The following is a 20,192-nucleotide window of genomic DNA, read 5'->3' as shown; positions in this document are numbered from 1 at the left end:
GTATTTTTTCGGAACCGGAACCGTCGGAACTGTTCCGGGAAAAGAACAACTTCGCCCATCACTACTGACTAGTGTATTATCGCCGCGCCAGCCGGAGTAACGACCGGCGAGTCTTTGATATTTATAAGTCATTGTTTGTCGCTTGTGATTGTGGTTCTTTTAGTCCCACCACTCCAATCATATTCTACAAAAAACAGTTGCCGCCAATGGCAATCCAGGATCGCTTTATAACAGTATGCAATCGACAGGTCTGTTATTGTTGTTAACCTTTTCTTTGATCTGCCGGTCGTTACTCCGGGCGATGTATACAATGGAGGGGGGAAAGGAACTGGCCACTCTGCCCCATTATCTCCTGACCTAGTTGCCTCATAAGTGGTGCCATGTTGGTATCACTTGTGAGGTTTAGACCAACTTCGGACACATGACTGAACAACAACAAGCAAAAAGAGTTTAAAGATAATTACCAGTTCACGTCGTGAATTGTTTAGTACGCAATTCTAGCGTAATTTCATGTTTCTGTATTTATAAACAAAATGTCCTTCGGTTTTAATTTCAGAGGATAAAACTAAAACAATAGCAGAAAGTAGTAATACAAATTTCAAGAATAATAATATCGATGAACAACAAAATAATTAAACAGGTAGCAGGTTTAGTGTATTTTGAAAGTCATATTTCACAATAGAAAATGAAAAATACGTAGAAAGATAATACATAGTAGATTATATGTTATTTTCAAAATAAATTCTGGAAAAGAGACGAGGAAAGAAAATTATAAATTTATATTAAGGGAAGAAGGCACAGTTAATATGAGGTGATCGGAATGAGATAAAAACCACTGTCACCCATCGTTATATCAACAACGTTGTGGTCTTAAAAATGCAGTACCGGGTTTCAAACGACAGGGATATTATCCTAAAATTAGTATTTTGACATTTTTTATTTAGCAATAAGCAGGTACAGTAGTGGCAAAAAAAAACCGGACCGACCCTTGTAGCTGATACAAAAGAATCCTGTGCTGTGTATTGTGTCAAACTTTGGTAATTTCAATATGGATAGTGAAGCCAGAGGTATGTACTGCTATTTAAAGCAACAATACGCAGTTATCTTTGCCGAATAGAGGTAGAAATGTAATATTAATGCCAGATAAAAATAAAACTCTCAAAGTTTTTTCGTCTGTAAGTTTAAGGCACTGAAGAAAACAAAAGACAGTAAGAATCGAACAAATGCAATAAATTTAATTGTTACAATTAATTATACAAGATGTATGTGTTTTGTGGCTAGCAAAATTTGAATCTGTGACTGAAATCAGCTACAAGGGTCGGTCCGTTTTTTTTTTCCCCCACTTCTGTACATATTTAGGTAGACTTAATGCAACATTTTTTCTGAAAATATTGTACCATGATTTTCTATAGTTGATTAGATATTCTTAGATTAAAGAGTTAGCAACATTGAGGATAATGAACGAACGCGAGACTCGGCGAGACTATTAATTCGCACGTTGCGCCGAATTAACGGAGGTTCGCTTCGTCATTCGTTCCCTACGTGTGTACGCACCTACAGATGAAAGTTCGCTTCGTCATTCGTTCGCTACGAGTGTACGCGCTTACAGATGAAGGTTCGCTTCGTCATTCGTTCGCTAAGTGTGTAGGCCTACGCACTTACAGACGAAGTTTCGATTCGTCATTCGTTGGCTACGAGTATACACGCTTACAGATGAAGGTTCGCTTTGTCATTCGTTGATTGTTCGTTCGCTACGTGTGTACGCTTCGCCATTCGTTCGCTACGAGTGTACGCGCTTACAGATGAAGGTTCGCTTCGTCATTCGTTCGCTACGAGTGTACGTACTTACAGATGAAGGTTCGCTTCGTCATTCGTTCGCTAAGTGTGTAGGCCTACGCATTTACAGACGAAGTTTTGCTTCGTCATTCGTTCGCTACGAGTGTACGCACTTACAGATGGAGGCTCGCTTCGTCATTCGTTCGCTAAGTGTGTAGGCCTACGCACTTACAGACGAAGTTTTGCTTCGTCATTCGTTCGCTAAGTGTGTAGGCCTACGCATTTACAGACGAAGTTTTGCTTCGTCATTCGTTCGCTACGAGTGTACGCACTTACAGATGGAGGCTCGCTTCGTCATTCGTTCGCTAAGTGTGTAGGCCTACGCACTTACAGACGAAGTTTTGCTTCGTCATTCGTTCGCTAAGTGTGTAGGCCTACGCATTTACAGACGAAGTTTTGCTTCGTCATTCGTTCGCTAAGTGTGTAGGCCTACGCACTTACAGACGAAGTTTCGCTTCGTCATTCGTTCGCTAAGTGTGTAGGCCTACGCATTTACAGACGAAGTTTTGCTTCGTCATTCGTTCGCTACGAGTGTACGCACTTACAGATGGAGGCTCGCTTCGTCATTCGTTCGCTAAGTGTGTAGGCCTACGCACTTACAGACGAAGTTTTGCTTCGTCATTCGTTCGCTAAGTGTGTAGGCCTACGCATTTACAGACGAAGTTTTGCTTCGTCATTCGTTCGCTAAGTGTGTAGGCCTACGCACTTACAGACGAAGTTTCGCTTCGTCATTCGTTCGCTAAGTGTGTAGGCCTACGCATTTACAGACGAAGTTTTGCTTCGTCATTCGTTCGCTACGAGTGTACGCGCTTACAGATGGAGGCTCGCTTCGTCATTCGTTCGCTAAGTGTGTAGGCCTACGCACTTTACAGACGAAGTTTTGCTTCGTCATTCGTTCGCTACGAGTGTACGCACTTACAGACGAAGTTTCGCTTCGTCATTCGTTCGCTACGAGTGTACGCACTTACAGATGGAGGCTCGCTTCGTCATTCGTTCGCTAAGTGTGTAGGCCTACGCATTTACAGACGAAGTTTCGCTTCGTCATTCGTTCGCTACGAGTGTACGCACTTACAGATGGAGGCTCGCTTCGTCATTCGTTCGCTAAGTGTGTAGGCCTACGCACTTACAGACGAAGTTTCGCTTCGTCATTCGTTCGCTACGAGTGTACGCGCTTACAGATGAAGGTTCGCTTCGTCATTCGTTCGCTAAGTGTGTAGGCCTACGCACTTACAGACGAAGTTTCGCTTCGTCATTCGTTCGCTACGAGTGTACGCGCTTACAGATGAAGGTTCGCTTCGTCATTCGTTCGCTAAGTGTGTAGGCCTACGCACTTACAGACGAAGTTTCGCTTCGTCATTCGTTCGCTACGAGTGTACGCGCTTACAGATGAAGGTTCGCTTCGTCATTCGTTCGCTAAGTGTGTAGGCCTACGCACTTACAGACGAAGTTTCGCTTCGTCATTCGTTCGCTACGAGTGTACGCACTTACAGATGGAGGCTCGCTTCGTCATTCGTTCGCTAAGTGTGTAGGCCTACGCACTTACAGACGAAGTTTCGCTTCGTCATTCGTTCGCTACGAGTGTACGCGCTTACAGATGAAGGTTCGCTTCGTCATTCGTTCGCTAAGTGTGTAGGCCTACGCACTTACAGACGAAGTTTTGCTTCGTCATTCGTTCGCTACGAGTGTACGCACTTACAGACGAAGTTTCGCTTCGTCATTCGTTCGCTACGAGTGTACGCACTTACAGATGGAGGCTCGCTTCGTCATTCGTTCGCTAAGTGTGTAGGCCTACGCACTTTACAGACGAAGTTTTGCTTCGTCATTCGTTCGCTACGAGTGTACGCACTTACAGATGGAGGCTCGCTTTGTCATTCGTTGATTGTTCGTCCGCTACGTGTGTACGCTTCGCCATTCGTTCGCTACGAGTAGACGTACTTACAGATGGAGGCTCGCTTCGTCATTCGTTCGCTAAGTGTGTAGGCCTACGCATTTACAGACGAAGTTTCGCTTCGTCATTCGTTCGCTACGAGTGTACGCACTTACAGATGGAGGCTCGCTTCGTCATTCGTTCGCTAAGTGTGTAGGCCTACGCACTTACAGACGAAGTTTCGCTTCGTCATTCGTTCGCTACGAGTGTACGCGCTTACAGATGAAGGTTCGCTTCGTCATTCGTTCGCTAAGTGTGTAGGCCTACGCACTTACAGACGAAGTTTCGCTTCGTCATTCGTTCGCTACGAGTGTACGCGCTTACAGATGAAGGTTCGCTTCGTCATTCGTTCGCTAAGTGTGTAGGCCTACGCACTTACAGACGAAGTTTCGCTTCGTCATTCGTTCGCTACGAGTGTACGCGCTTACAGATGAAGGTTCGCTTCGTCATTCGTTCGCTAAGTGTGTAGGCCTACGCACTTACAGACGAAGTTTCGCTTCGTCATTCGTTCGCTACGAGTGTACGCACTTACAGATGGAGGCTCGCTTCGTCATTCGTTCGCTAAGTGTGTAGGCCTACGCACTTACAGACGAAGTTTCGCTTCGTCATTCGTTCGCTACGAGTGTACGCGCTTACAGATGAAGGTTCGCTTCGTCATTCGTTCGCTAAGTGTGTAGGCCTACGCACTTACAGACGAAGTTTCGCTTCGTCATTCGTTGGCTACGAGTAGACGCACTTACAGATGAAGGTTCGCTTCGTCATTCGTTCGCTAAGTGTGTAGGCCTACGCATTTACAGACGAAGTTTCGCTTCGTCATTCGTTGGCTACGAGTAGACGCACTTACAGATGAAGGTTCGCTTCGTCATGCGTTGATTGTTCGTTCGCTACGTGTGTACGCTTCATCATTCGTTCGCTAGAAGTGCAATTCTTGGTTGCTTGCTCTGTGGAATTCGTCTTAAAAATTCTACACTATTGGTCTTATGTGGATGATAAGGTGCAATAGTTTTCTGTTGTTTTCTGTATCGTAGTATTTTACATAAACTCCTCAAGGCAAGGAGACAAGAGTTTAATTTATAAACCGCACTGGCTTGTTGCAGGTCCAGCATGGCTGCCCGTCGTGGGCAGCGCGCCCTACTTGAAGAAGCTGTGCCGCGAGAAAGGCTACATGCATTCGGCCGTACAGTACATGACTGAACTGTACCAGTCCCCGGTGATCGGACTGAAGCTGGGCAACGAGCGCACCATCGTGGTGACGACGCACGAGGTGGTGCAGCAGGTGCACACGAGGGAGGAGTACGAGGGCCGCCCCTACAACTTCTTCATCAAGCTGCGCTCCATGGGCGCTCGCAGAGGTACAGCAGACATCTTCCAAACGGCTAGCTTTAGGTTATTTTATGCTCGACCATGCCGAAATGTAGTAATTATACACCTGGTAGCAGTCCTTTAATGCATGTCATTAAACTACACCTACTCATTAAAGTACAGGTGTTCAGCCAATGACAAGTCAGCTTACAGGTGTTCAGACAATGACAAGTCAGCTTTGTACCGTTATAAAACCGCAAGTATCGATTATTCTCGGATATGCAATCGAAAGAGAATTAGCGAAAAGTCACGGAGGCTGGAAATCCAATACTGTCGCAGAAGGTTATGTTCTGTTACTATAATAATTAGAGTTAATTGTAAATAATATTCAAATAAATTCAATTTGGCATCTCGTTTTTCAATTCTAAATCAATTTTCACGTTATACCAGAGTAGTGTTCATCTTATTATGTGCCAAGGTCAATGAAATTCGGCCTCGGAAAAAATCAATACTTTCGCGTCTGCGCACATCTCACAATTCAGGTCAGTTCGCACATAACCATAATTTTGAATACTTTCAAGTTAGAAATATGGTCGAGCATAAAAAGTCGTATGAAACTTGCCTATAATGGTAATTAAGACGCTCGTATGAAAATTATGAAACTCGCTTGCGCTCGTTTCATAAACAATCATACTTGCGTCTTAATTACTACCATTATAGGCTCGTTGCATAATGTACTATTATGTTTAACGTGTTGCAAATAGAGTGCTATTATGCGGTATTCCGCCTTTGACAGATGCGCCCCCGGCGAGCAACGGTGGTTCAATAAACTAATGGGCGGATATTAAAAGAATTCACGTATTACTGATAGGGTTGCCAACTATCCGGTATTTCACCGCCCCGGCCGGAAATTTTGGCTGGTCTCAACATAAGGCTGGTGGCAGGTATAGTGAGGAATATGTAAGAGTATTTTCTAAAAGTCTAATTTAGCCGTCTCTTCATTGTTGCCAACTAATACCAGATATCACCAAAGAGGGAAAAATCACAATGCTACGTACTGAAATAATAATAATAATAATAATAATAATAATAATAATAATAATAATAATAATAATAATAATAATAATAATAATAAAGTGTTAACAATAACAATGTCTTGCTTATTTACCATGTCTCATCTTTATGTTGGGAGCTGTTTCCTAAATGGTTTACTGTATTTATGAAATAGTATATTTTCCTTCTGGAGTCTCGCATATTATGTTGGTAATCAGAATTAGTATGATCTAATATTACAATTTATTTTGTATAGCAACATGGAATTTATTGGTTTGAGTAAAGAGTTCACGATTCATGAGACCTAACCTAAAAATGTATTTACTTACTTGCATTTTCATCAGTTTGCTTTACTGTAAACCGAAATCATTGCTGCCAACATAAGAGTTAGAAAATAACTGCCAGTTGTAGTATTTGTCAGTACCCGAAATTCGAAACGAAGTTGGTAAAAGAAAAGTCAACCTGAGAGCTAGAAAATCACTATAATCCACTAGCATATTTAGTAATAGTGGAAAAATGGTTAGGTTTCACCTTTAGGGTATTAAGTAAGCTGATCCGGACTATATTGACTTCCTATTGCCACTAATTGTGGCCGGTAATTTTATCAACTCAGTTTGAGAACTTGTGATGGAGTAGAAGGAGAACAAGAGGATCACAAGGCGAACAAGCTGAAGTTAAGGAGAACAAGGAGAATGCAAAGAGAACAAGGAAAACGCAAGGACAACACGGGGAAGATAAGGAGAACAAAGCGAATTAAAGGAATACAAGGAGTAGACAAGGAGTACAAGGGGAAGACAAGAAGATCATGGGGAATACAGGGAGAACATGGAGAAGACAGGCAGAACATAGAGAAGACAAGGAGAACAAGCGAACACGAGAATAAAGGAAACATAAGGAGGATAAGGATAACATAAAGAGAAACAGTATACAAGGATAATAATGGGAATACAAGAAGAACAAGAGCAATACAAGGAGAACAAAGGAAAGTCAAGGAAAACAAGGGGGAAGCCAAGGCTGACAAGGAGAAAATAAGGAGAACAAAGCGAAGACAAGGAATACAAGTGAAAACCAAGAAGAAAAGGGAAAACACAAGGATAACAAGGGGAACACAACAAGAACAACGCGAAGAGAAAGAGAACAAGGGGAAGACAAAGGTGACGAAGGCGGGGATTACATGTTTATGTTTATTTGACCGTGAACTTACCCTCTATACCTAAGACCTAATTCTGCATCAAAATATTTACATTTCTTAAAGCATGATAATAGCACTACTAGTAATAATAATAATAATAATAATAATAATAATAATAATAATAATAATAATAATAATAATAATAGTTGTACTGTGGTGTTTAGATAGCTTGACCGGTCATAACATTCTGCACAGTAAACCAGGCAAGTTCATTTAATAATGATATGGAAAAGAAGGGGTGCAATTCTGTAGAGTTTACTTCTTTTCCTTGTGAAAGTACGTAGTATACTAACTTCTGCAAAACATTAGTATCGTAATGGAACCAATAAAGACATTGTAGTTTACTTTATTGTGAGTGGAAGAGAGGAAAGAGAAGACTGCATTGTGTTGAGTACGAGTGTTTGGATAGCAGTGGGTGGAAAAACTGTGATCGCCCATGGAGTGCAGGTACGCGACCAATGTTTTTCAACATAGCTATAACTTAAGTCAACACGCATGCAGTTCTCTTCCTTACCCCTCCTGGCCCTCTGGATATGTTGAGAAACTGACTCACTACACATCATCCCCACTCAAATGCTCGCGCATTACACCGGCCAAGCTATCTAAACACAACAGTAGTAATGTATGTATTTATGCAAACATGCAAAGACCCTGTGGCAGTGGTATGACGTATTGCAGTGGCGTACGCAGAATTTTGTCAATGGGGGAGGGCAATTATTAAAATTATTTACAATTTACATTATCGGTATTTTAAATGTTGTATTATTATTATTGTTATTATTATTATTATTATTATTGTTATTATTATTGTTATTATTATTATTCTTATTATTATTATCTATCTTACTTTGTTATGATTAATGTAGACTATTATATTGTTTGTATTTTCATCTCATTCCCATTTTCCATCATTCATGCTCATCATCATTTGTTGTTTTGTTCTGTTCTGTATCGTGCTAAACTGTAATTGTCCTTGTGCTGTTGTTTTGCACGTTAATATTCTAAATAAATAAATAAATAATAAATAAATAAATAAATCTAAATAAATAAATTATTATTATTATTGTTGTTATTATTATTATTGTTATTATTATGCTAATTTGCATGGATTCAACTTGGATCCATTTAATGTGTAGTATATCTTTGAGTTTTAACTCACTGATCTAATTTTAATAATTATTTGTCCATATATTTCTTGTATTTGGTCTATTGATTCATGTAGACCATTCCATTATTTCAATTCTCATTGTACTAATTTTATAATTTTATAATTATTATTTGATCAATGATTGATGTAGACCATTATATTGTTTGTATTTCATCTCATTGCCATTTTCTATCATTCATTCTCATCATCATTTGTTGTTTTGTTCTGTTTTGTATCGTGCAAAACTGTAATTGGCCTTGTGCTGTTGTTTTTGCACGTTAATATTCTAAATAAATAAATAAATAAATAAATAAATAAATAAATAAATAAATAAATAAATAAATAAATAAATAAATAAATTATTGTTATTATTATCATTATTATTGTTGTTATTATTATTATTGTTATTATTGTTATTATTATTATTGTTATTATTATTGTTATTATTATTATTGTTGTTATTATTCTTATTATTATCATTATTATTATTATTGTTATTATTATTATTGTTATTATTATTTGTTATTATTATTATTAGTTATTATCATTATTATTATTATTATTATTATTATTATTATTATTATTATTATTGTTGTTATTATTCTTATTATTATCATTATCATTATTAGTTATTATTATTGTTATTATTATTATCATTATTAGTTATTATTATTGTTATTATTATTATCATTATTAGTTATTATCATCATTATTATTATTGTTATTATTATTATTATTATTATTGTTATTATTATTATTGTTATTATTATCATCATCATTATTATTATTATTATTATTGTTATTGTTATTATTATTGTTATTATTATTATTAGTTATTATTATTATTATCATTATTATTGTTATTATTATCATTATTATTATTATTATTATTATTATTATTATTATTATTATTATTATTATTATTATTAGTTGTTTTTCACAGGGGAATGTGAAACTAGTTCCTGGAAAAACGTTCGCGACTATATTATCACACTGTGGCTGCAAAGAAACGTTGCCAATGTAAAATTTTCACTAATCTAGCGAAAATCACTACGCCAATAAAAAAAAATTGTAAAATTGAGCTTTGCGGTCGCTTTTAGACATATCAAAGAACCCGGAACGATAATGTGAAGTTTATATTAAAAATGTGAATTATCAGATAGAGAAAACGTTAAACGAACGTTTAATAATGAAGTCAGAACTCTAATGAACGGGGTGAATACCGCTCTTAAAATGAATTTAAAATCGACAATGCACAACATATGCGCTGCAGAACTGTCAAAACAAACTCTTCAATATGTTTCACAACAAGTTAATTTCATATTGGACAGCTTTTACAAGGTCGGTACTAGGCGGTAGAGTCGACCTGGTTGGCGAGTTGGTATAGCGCTGGCCTTCTATGCCCGAGGTTGCGGGTTCGATCCCGGGCCAGGTCGATGGCATTTAAGTGTGCGTAAATGCGACAACACTTAAATGCGACAGGCTCATGTCAGTAGATTTACTGGCATGTAAAAGAGCTCCTGCGGGACAAAATTCCGGCACATCCGGCGACGCTGATATAACCTCTGCAGTTGCGAGCGTCGCTAAATACAACATAACAACTAAGCGGTAGGTCTTTATATAATAAAGATAGCATTGTTGTAATTCGAATGTGCCGCAGCACCAAGCACAGGGATTATATCGAAGGAGAGGTAGGAAGACTATTCTTTATGTCGATGTAGATTTTGTTACTCTGACAGTGAAAAATTAGTGAAGGGAAAACGAATATGGAGTAAAAAAAATAGTCAAATCTGAATATAATAATAATAATAATAATAATAATAATAATAATAATAATAATAATAATAATAATAATAATTCTTTATTTATACTGGCAGAGTTAAGGCCATAGGGCCTTCTCTTACACTCTACCAGGTCACAAAGTATACAAGCAGTTAAAATTTAACAAAAAGTTAAAGAACAGAATACTAACATATTACATCGGCCCCATCTAGCAGTATTCTTAAAGGTCTTCCTGGTCGACGATGTCCTCTAGGCTTATATTGCATCATAATTTTTGGTATTCTTGAATTTTCCATTCTTCTTACATGATCTAATAATAATAATAATAATAATAATAATAATAATAATAATAATAATAATAATAATAAAATCGACACTAAACAACATGAAAATAATACCACAATAGAAAAAAGAAAGTAAAATGCATTGGAATATATTGAAAGCAACTCATTTAGTACAAATGGTTAATATGGAAAAACGTAAGGAAGAATATATCAAAATGGAATGTAATAAAATAATAATAAAAAAGAAAAGAAATACGTAAATTAAATAAAATTCACGATAAAAAGGCTATGATAATAAATTCATCGGCTGATAAAGAGAACAAAAAGGGGAAAGGAAGGAAAAAGAAATATATAGCCTATATTTTTACAAAACTATGGCAGAGAAAAGGGCTTATAACTGAAAGGAATCTAATTCAAAAAGTGCAATTTTAATTTATTTTTGAAACTAGACAATGTCCGACAGTCTCTGACATGTTGTGGTAGAGAGTTCCAGAGTTGAGCTGCAGAAGAGTAGAAGGATGTTCTGTGTTTAGGAATGGAGAGTGTGATATGGTGTTGTGAGCGAGTATGTATTTCGTGATATGAGGACAAATGTTGAAAACGAGAAGCTAGGTGACTAGGGTTAGAGAATATGTAGTTTTTTTTTTCAAAAAGTTAAAGGGGGGTTTAAATCTGGTAACCTCCACATTGGCTCCTTCCGCAGGCATCACGTTCACGGAGGGCGAGGTGTGGCACGAGCAGCGCAGCTTCGCGGTGCGGCACCTCAAGCAGGTGGGCTACGGCAAGCAGCTGATGGAGGACATGATCCTCAAGGAGGTGCTGGACCTGCTGGACACGCTGGGGCGCCAGGGCAGCGGCGGGCGGCGCGAGGTCACGGTGGGGCGCTACGTCACGCCGTGCGTGCTCAACGTGCTGTGGGTGCTGGTGACGGGGGGGCGCTTCTCGTCGTGGGACGACCCCCGCCTGCAGCACCTCATGCAGCTCATGAGCCAGCGCGCCAAGGCCTTCGACATGTCCGGCGGCACGCTCAACCAGTTCCCCTGGCTGCGCTTCTTCGCGCCCGAGTGGAGCGGCTACAACCTCATCCTGCGCATCAACGCCCAGCTCAAGGACATCATCATGGTGCGCACTCATTCTTCACTTCACTATTCATCTGTTTCATTTCCATGTTTATTCCTTTCTTCTTCATCAGAGTGCTGCAATGGAGTTAAATCGCTCGCTTGAACTCGGTCGAATTTCGCACCCTCGAGTGAGATAAGATCGGTCGTGATACGCTCGTAATAAATAGAAGCACAGTACAAGGTCATCTCACCGGCATGACTTATTTTATTTTTTTATTTAATTGGGTCATTTTACGACGCTGTATCAACATGTAGGTTATTTAGCCTCTGAATGATATGAAGGTGATAATGCCGGTGAAATGAGTCCGGGATCCAGCACCGAAAGTTACCCAGCATTTGCTCGTATTGGGTTGAGGGAACACCCCGGAAAAAACCTCAGCCAGGTAACTTGCCCCGACCGGGATTCGAACCCGGGCCACCTGGTTTTGCGGCCAGACGCGCTGACCGTTACTTCACAGGTGTAAATCACTGTTTTTATGTACGAAATTCAGTAATACATTGTTATAAATTCGATGGAAGTCAAATACTTTAAATTCTGAATACAGCAGCTCTGAACAATAATCAAGAGGTTTATTAAGGCATATTTTTATTATTATTTTCTGTAGCAGACTTATTAGCATGAGGGAGGTACTATAAGCACTACCCCATCCTATAATGCCGTATTGTAATATAGCTTGTACTAATGTGAAGTAAATCAGTCGTAAAGTATGGACCAGAGTGCTGCATTGGAGTTAAATCGCTCGCTTGAACTCGGTCGAGTGTCGCACCCTCGAGTGAGATACGATCGGTCGTGATACGCTCGTAATAAATAGAAGTACAGCACAAGGTCACCTCACCGACATGTCTTATCTTGTATGGAAGGCGACAGATAAGATACACATATGTTTTGCTCACACGGTAAAAATAAGGCCTTATTTCTGCGTTTATGACAAACGTTTAATGGAACGTACCAAAACAGTAACATGAAGTTATAAATAAAATAGTATGAAAAACTTCGATATACAGTTATTATTGCTAATTAATAATTATTCAATATTTGATTTACCACATATATAATATGATAGGTCCATACCTAGTGTTCCGCCTATATACTGCGACAATGTAGAAACGTTTTACAAAATACTATTGATATAGCAGTAGATTAAAAACAATATTAGCACAGAGATAACGTCACAGAAAATATAATAAAACGAATAATCATGCTGCACAACTGTTACAGACGAAAAAGATTGATACACTAATTATTAGAGATTATTATTATACTAGAAAACTTGATACGGTTCTTGCATTATCGTGATTGTGTTCTCCGTTTATAATAATTACATTTACATCCAATAACATCTATCAGATGTGGCAAAAACAAAATCACTCCTGTGTGGGGAAAAAAAAAAAAAAAAAAAATTACCTACAACATTTATATTACATTTTAAAGCAAGTTTTGTAGTTGTACTATGGAGAGGTTAGTTAAACACTGCAAAGTTTTGAAATGATAAACATCTATGATGTTACTACACAGTTCATCACTATAACAAGAACGAATGTCTAACGCTCGGCTTATACCGTTCGAGGATTTATCGCTCGCGACAATTTTACCCATCATGCATGTGCGCTACCTATCGGATTATGCTATGAACTACTTGGCGCTCGAGCGAAAACGTCCGATGCAGACCTCTGTTCTTCATCGATCAGCATTTTTATTTGCATTTTATCTTCCAGTCATCTCCTTTCTTTTTCGTAACTAATGTCTTAACTTTTTGTTTGTACCTGCTTCCTCTGTTTATTATTTTTGAACATTCTTCCTGTTTTCACTTCTTTTCTACCTTTACTTAACTTTTTCTTAGTCGTTTATCCTTTTCTTGTTTCTCGGCTTTTTGTTATTATTCTCCGTCGTTTCTTTTTCTTATTCTTTCTTTGTTTTTTATTTAATATTTCTTGCTCCGTCTTCATATCTTTATTTTTCTTAACTTTATTTTGTTTCTCTGTTTATTTTCAGTAGAATTTTTTCATTTATATACTGTATGTTGGGAGAAAATCTATAAACTATTAGGCAAGACACAGGAATTTTACTTGAAGCAAGTAAACGGATAGGTTTGGAAGAAAATCCCGAAAAGACAAAACATATTATTATGTCTCGTGACCAGATCACACTAAGAAATGGAAATATAAAAATAGGAAATTTATCCTTTGAAAAGGTGGAAAAGTTCAAATATCTTGGAGCAACACTTAACAAAATATATAAATGACACTCGTGAGGAAATTAAACGCAGAATAAATATGAGAAATGTCTGTTATTATTAAGCTGAGAATATTTTCTCATCTAGTCTGCTCTTTAAAAAGCCGAAAGTTGGAATTTATAAAACAGTTATATTACCGGTTGTTCTGTATGGTTGTGAAACTTGGACTCTCACTTCAAGAGAGGAACAGAGGTTAAAGGTGTTTGAGAATAAGGTGCTTAGGAAAATATTTGGGGCTAAGAGGGATGAAGTTACAGGAGAATGGAGAAAGTTACACAACACAGAACTGCACGCTTTGTATTCTTCACATGACGTAACAAGGAACATTAAATTCAGACGTTTGAGATGGGCAGGGCATGTAGCACGTATGGGCGAATCCAGAAATGCATATAGAGTGTTAGTTGGGAGGCCGGAGAGAAAAATACCTTTGGAGAGGCCGAGACGTAGATGGGAGAATAATATAAAAATGGATTTAAGAGAGGTGGGATATGATGGTAGGGACTGGATTAATCTTGCTCAGGATAGGGATCGATGGTGGGTTTATGTGAGGGCAGCAATGAACCTTCGGATTCTCTAAAAGCCCTAAGTAAGGTAATAAGTATTTATTCGTAATTTTTCATATATTCTTACTCGTATTTTTTTTTTTACTGGACATTCTATGTGAAATCGGGCAGCAGAAAACCTTACAACTGTGTGATTCCTCGATTAAGTCCATTAGTTTTCTTGTTTTAATACGTTAAATTTATCGTAATTCCATAAAAAAAAATCTCCAGTTTAAAAGGGCATAAATTGGAAACGACTTGCAATAGACATTCTACCAAAAGTTCGTATTATAGCTGAGAATACGATTTTCATAACTATGCATGCACCATAATTTATATTAAATTTATATTATGGATTTCTCAAGGAAAACTGTTAAATGAAAATATCAACTAATTCCTTACTCTCTCTCTCTCTCTCTCTCTCTCTCTCTGAAGAAATTATATCAATTTTAATTTCGGTGTAGCATAAAGAAGTGCTCCTGTAAAAAAAAATAGTAATTTCGTTAAAATATATTAGCTACGCCCAAGTCCCGAGCCGAGTGATGGTGCGCGAGCGATTCGTTTTTGTGCACGTAACCAAAAATGTTCTTGCACTGCTAGCTTAAGGTTACCTTAATTTTTAGCAAGACCAAACAAGGAGAAAATTGAGTTAGCCCAACAAAAATAAAGCTGAAGATGCTGTGGCATAGATGCCATTGAAATATTTTTTATATAAATTTGGTTTCTGATTAACGAATGTACCGGAAAATAGATCAATTTCCTAACTTAATGAATATGTGTCGTTTAACATCTTACTGTAATTCATTAATGGTCTTCTTCTTCCCTTCAAGTATTAGGCCAAATAGCCTGTTACGATCTCACAGTTGAATTTTCAATCCAGCGCTTTTTTGGACGACCGAGAGATCTCTTCCCGTTTGGACGATAGTGGAGCATGGCTTTTGGGATTCTATCTCTATGCATGCGATGCAGATGATTTATCCAGTTGTTCTGATAATGTTTTACGTGATATATTACAGGTTCTAGTTGTAATTCTTCCATTACATCTTCATTGCGTTTGTGATCCCATTTCGTATATCCCGCTGTATATCTCATAAATTTCATTTCATTAGCCGTTATTCTGCTTTCGTCTTTCTTCCTCAATGTCCATGCCTCACTGCCGTAACAAAGTACAGGTCTCGCCAAGGTCTTGTAAAGGCGAATTCGAGTATGCCTTTGTACTAGGGAAGGTTTCATAATGGTGTAGATTATTCCCATTGTTTTGGTGTATTTAGAAATTTTCTGTGAAATGTCCATTTCATCGAAAAAAGATCATGTGTATCCGAGATGTGTAAAATAATTTATCCTTTCTAATATTTTTGAATCTAAACATATTTTGCTAGGCACAGGGTATTTTCCGCAGAAGGCCATAATTTTAGTTCTTTCTTTATTGATTTTCATATCATATTTAATTCCAATTTTGTTAAAATTAAAAATTTAACGTTGTAATTCATCTACTGAGGATGCCACCAGAGCTAAATCGTCAGCAAAAAGTAATCAATCTAGTTGTAAGTGTCTATTGAATTGTATATATCCAAGAGGCAATTGTTTCCATTCTCTAATTATATGATTCATATATATATATATATATATATATATATATATATATATATATATATATATATAATAAATAGCAACGGTGAAAGGCCGCAGCCTTGTCTTACTCCTCTCTCGCTCATTAATGGTGAGTTCATAAAATGAAATATGTTTCTGATTCTTGAGATATTATTTTTTTTCTAGATCTAACTGGAGAGAGATAAAATAGAATCAATTTTCTCTTTCTCTTCTTCATTGCCGTTTTCCTCTTCGCTTTTTTCTTTGTCTGTGTTGTGTACATTTATTATCGTTTCTCTGCATGTTTATTGTAGGCCTACGTATTTTCGTCCTTTTTCTTCCTCCTTTCCTCCTCTTATTTCTTTTTTCTTTCGTCTGTCCCTTCTCCATCTTTATTCTTCACATTATTCTCTCTTATTTTTTCCTATTACACCTTCTTCTAATTTTCTTCGTAGTCTCTTTTCTCTTTGTTTCCTCTTCTTTGTATCGTTTCTATTTTGTATTCTTTCACTCTTCCTTCATACTTTTTCTTAGTGTATTTATTTTCGTCATTTTCCTTCTATGTATTTTTCATCTTTATATTTCTGTTTTTCTTCGCCTCTTATTTCTTTATACAGGGTATATCTAAATTGGTGTCAAATATTTCGGGGATGTGTTCGTAACACAAAAACATTACATTACTAGTTCAATTATATTCAAGTGTTAAAAGTGGTGTACGCAAGATTCAAAATGTATTACAATAGGTTCATATGAACATTGGTCTCAAAATAATTTATTTCAGAGTTACAAGACAAAATTTAATGTTACAAAAATTGCTCGGAGCGGCTTCCTCCTGCTTCGATGTGTCCCCTAAACCTGCGTTACATGCTCTGGCGTACTCTGTTGAAAATTCCTGGAGTGTTTCGTATTTCGTGAAATCCATTTGGATACGCTCTCAGAATATCAACATTAAGTACAGGAGTAGCATAAACCAGGGACTTTAAATGTCCCCAGACGAAGAAATCCATTGGATTCAAATCAGGCGATCGAGCAGGCCATGCAATGAATCCCCTTCAACCAATACATCTTTGGGGAAATCGATCATTAAAAAAATTACGAACTGTCAGACTGAAATGAGCTGGAACAGCATCGTGTTAAAACACATTCGTTGGATGACGTCCAGAAGCACATCGTCAATTAAATGTTGCAAATCATTTCGTTCCGTTCACTCACAGAATACATTTTCTTCTGATTTCTTTGCTCTACAAAACACAAACAAACAAAAAACCATCAAACAATCAGCGGTCAATGAAGGGACAAATCCTTTAATAACTCCCTAACGAATGGTTTTCAGACCCATGTTCTTATTAACTTTTTAAAATGTTTTGATGTTAGGAACACGTCCCCGAAATATTTGACACCAATTTAGGTACACACTGTATAGCCTGCTATCAGTTCTCTTTGTTTTTTTCTTATAAAGTGAACATACGTTAATAATGAAGGTAGAATTATTATTCGTATTGCAGAAATTGAATGCCCACAGGATAGCGGGTGATAAAGGGGATGCAGACAATTGGCATTAGTAGCAGTAGCGATGTCAGTCCTACGTGCCTGCCACTTTTGCCATAAAGGAGAACGCCAGGTCTATATTGCGGCCGGAAGAATTACATCAATGGAGAAAATTCAGGACTCCATCGAGAATCGGACATGCGACCTTTCGGTTTTTAGCGCAACGTCTTAATCCTGACACTAAAATGCGCCCCACATTGATAATAGGCTAAAACAATACTGATAATACAGGGACATCATTTTATTTTTACTAACATTTCTAATATTAACCTGGCTATACCTTTGGATCAACGGTTGGGAACCGGAAACACCCCCTTCCACGACTGGAGTTCATGATACTGGCGTAATATACAAACAAATCACTTTACTAGGTATAGGAGGGAAGAAAAGTAGTTCATCCATTTACGTAAACTAGGAAATATCACGCTTTTGAGTTTGATAATTTTCATTAGGTTTTTGTTTAATCAAAATAAAGCACAGTATTAACAATAAGTGTTTTTACTCACGAACTGAGCTGTCCATGTGGATGTATTCATTATGCATTGTATATTATACTGTCTACAGCACATTAGCGTACAATATAGAGAATGAAGTTAAATTGAAAAATAATCATAATATGGATATTTAAACACATTTTTGAAAATGGTGGCCGTTCATTTCGATACAGGCTTCAGTTCTAATGTGTGTAATTCCAATTACTAGTTTCGTCCTTCGTACTAGTAACTCATGTTGAAATAATTCTGTACCTACTCTGTAAAAGAGTACCTTACGTACTGTAAATTCAATCTTCACTTCTGCCCGATCCAAAAAGATAAAATTACTCAGACATGCTATCTACTGTCCGTCCAAGTGGTTATGTCTCAGGATCGTAGAAAGGGGGAAAATCACGTGACAGTTAATTACTTAACGAGGCCCTTTTATTTAAGTTATTTTAAACAGTTGTATAATATTACGTAGACGTCCAATTCCTAACAGAAATTAATGTTCTCCGAAAAAAACTAAGACAGTCCAGCCACTAGCCTTTAGAGAGAGGCGAATAGAAGCAGGTGGGGGAAACTGGAATGTGACGTAGGCAAATGGACGACAGTACCTGTGCGAAAATGATGCAATATTGAAAGCTCTTTCGTCACTGGAAAATACGAACATATTTTTGGAACGTACTGTTTACTATGACCGTAAGGCTACTATGACTGTATATGCGGCCTTGGTTCTGTGTGGAGGACAGTTTGAACTTCATTAGTAGAAGGGGTGGGAGTGAAGTACATTAAAAAAAACTCAGGTACAATAAAAATTGAAGTAAAAATAAAATGATGTCTCTGTAAAATGGCAATGAAAACAGAAAGAATGTCCAGAATTCGCTTTTAGATCAAGCAACTCATAAAACTACTCAGTTGAAATTTAGATTCTCTTCTACGAGAAGTCCGTCAAGTAAGTGAGAGAGATGCGACTGCATCAGGAAAGATAATAAACCGATGCAGTAAAAGCGTTGAAAGTTTAATGTTTATATCCCCAGATTATTATGACTTTCTTATCACAACTGCAGCGAACTTAAGACAAGCATAATCTGACATTTTCTTGGCAATGCAATCTGGAAATCGTGCATCTAGTTGCAATGGGTTATCAGAATGTCACTGCTCTGATATGAGTCAGCCACTATCAAAAGGCACTTCTTGTGCTTCCTGTTACAGAAATACAAGACATCAAATAAAATGCAGGCTTCTGATTACACCTCTTAATAGCAGAACAACATTTAAATGCTTTCTGGACCGATGCATCACAAATGCTTTTATAAATTACCTCGTTTTGACACTTCTGATCCTGAGACAAGACTGGCGGCACCATTCTTGCGGCAATCTGTTCAAATCTTCGGTCAGTATCATCTACCAAGTTCTGTACGATATATTTAATTCTTCAGTAACCTCCCGGATAACACTGCCAAACGTCAATCAGAGAGAATTTTTTCGCGTACTTGTCGAATTTTTTCATCCGTACGAGATGTCGAGGATCATCTTCGATTGATTCCCATACATTATCTAAACCATTATATCCACGATTCGAGAATTAAAACAGAAAATCAACGTCCCGAATTTAAAAGAAAAGTTACAAATTAAACCAAATCATTTAACTCTATTAAATATAGGATATAATTTGAATTAAATAGAAGAATTACTGAAATCAGAAGTGAACACTGAAATAATGAAACAATTGCCTTTAGAGACATCCCTTGGATATGGAACAACAAGTTTTGATGGAGAAATCATTGCAATAAGTGAAAGTCTCAGAAATCTTCTATGCCATATCAATACATTTAAGAATGTAGATGATATAGTTTTGTGGACTTCCGGATCTCACAGACATAGAGACAAAATTCAAAATTCTGCTCTTAAAGCTCTAAATCAACTACATGAATGGAATACATCAAATTTGATGACACTCAATTCAGGAAAAAGTAACTACCAAATATTTTCACTGGGTAAAAAAGAAAGAGAATTCAATATCCAATATAATGGCCAACACCTCCCTAGGACTTATGAATCCAAATATCTTGGAGTTATTTTCGACAGTAAGTTAACATGGAACAACCATTTGAAATATACTTCTGAAAAAGCTCGTAAAAGATTCTCCCTTCTGAAA

General features: G+C 37.3%; 1 protein-coding gene across 2 annotated transcripts in view; it reads left to right on the top strand.

Moving 5' to 3' along the window:
- The window catches only part of LOC138713172 (methyl farnesoate epoxidase-like), a 79,379-nt gene that overhangs the window by 35,073 nt on the left and 24,114 nt on the right, over positions 1-20,192 (top strand). For both annotated transcript variants that reach the window (XM_069845042.1, XM_069845043.1), the window contains exons 2-3: positions 4,861-5,115; positions 11,227-11,645. In XM_069845042.1, the coding sequence (XP_069701143.1) occupies positions 4,861-5,115; positions 11,227-11,645 (674 nt within the window). The remainder of the gene's footprint in view (positions 1-4,860; positions 5,116-11,226; positions 11,646-20,192) is intronic.

The sequence above is a fragment of the Periplaneta americana genome, chromosome 14 (assembly GCF_040183065.1).
Source record: "Periplaneta americana isolate PAMFEO1 chromosome 14, P.americana_PAMFEO1_priV1, whole genome shotgun sequence".
Lineage (NCBI taxonomy): Eukaryota > Metazoa > Arthropoda > Insecta > Blattodea > Blattidae > Periplaneta > Periplaneta americana.
The sequence above is the reverse complement of the archived record's forward strand: the minus strand, read 5'-3'. Positions and strand labels throughout refer to the sequence as shown.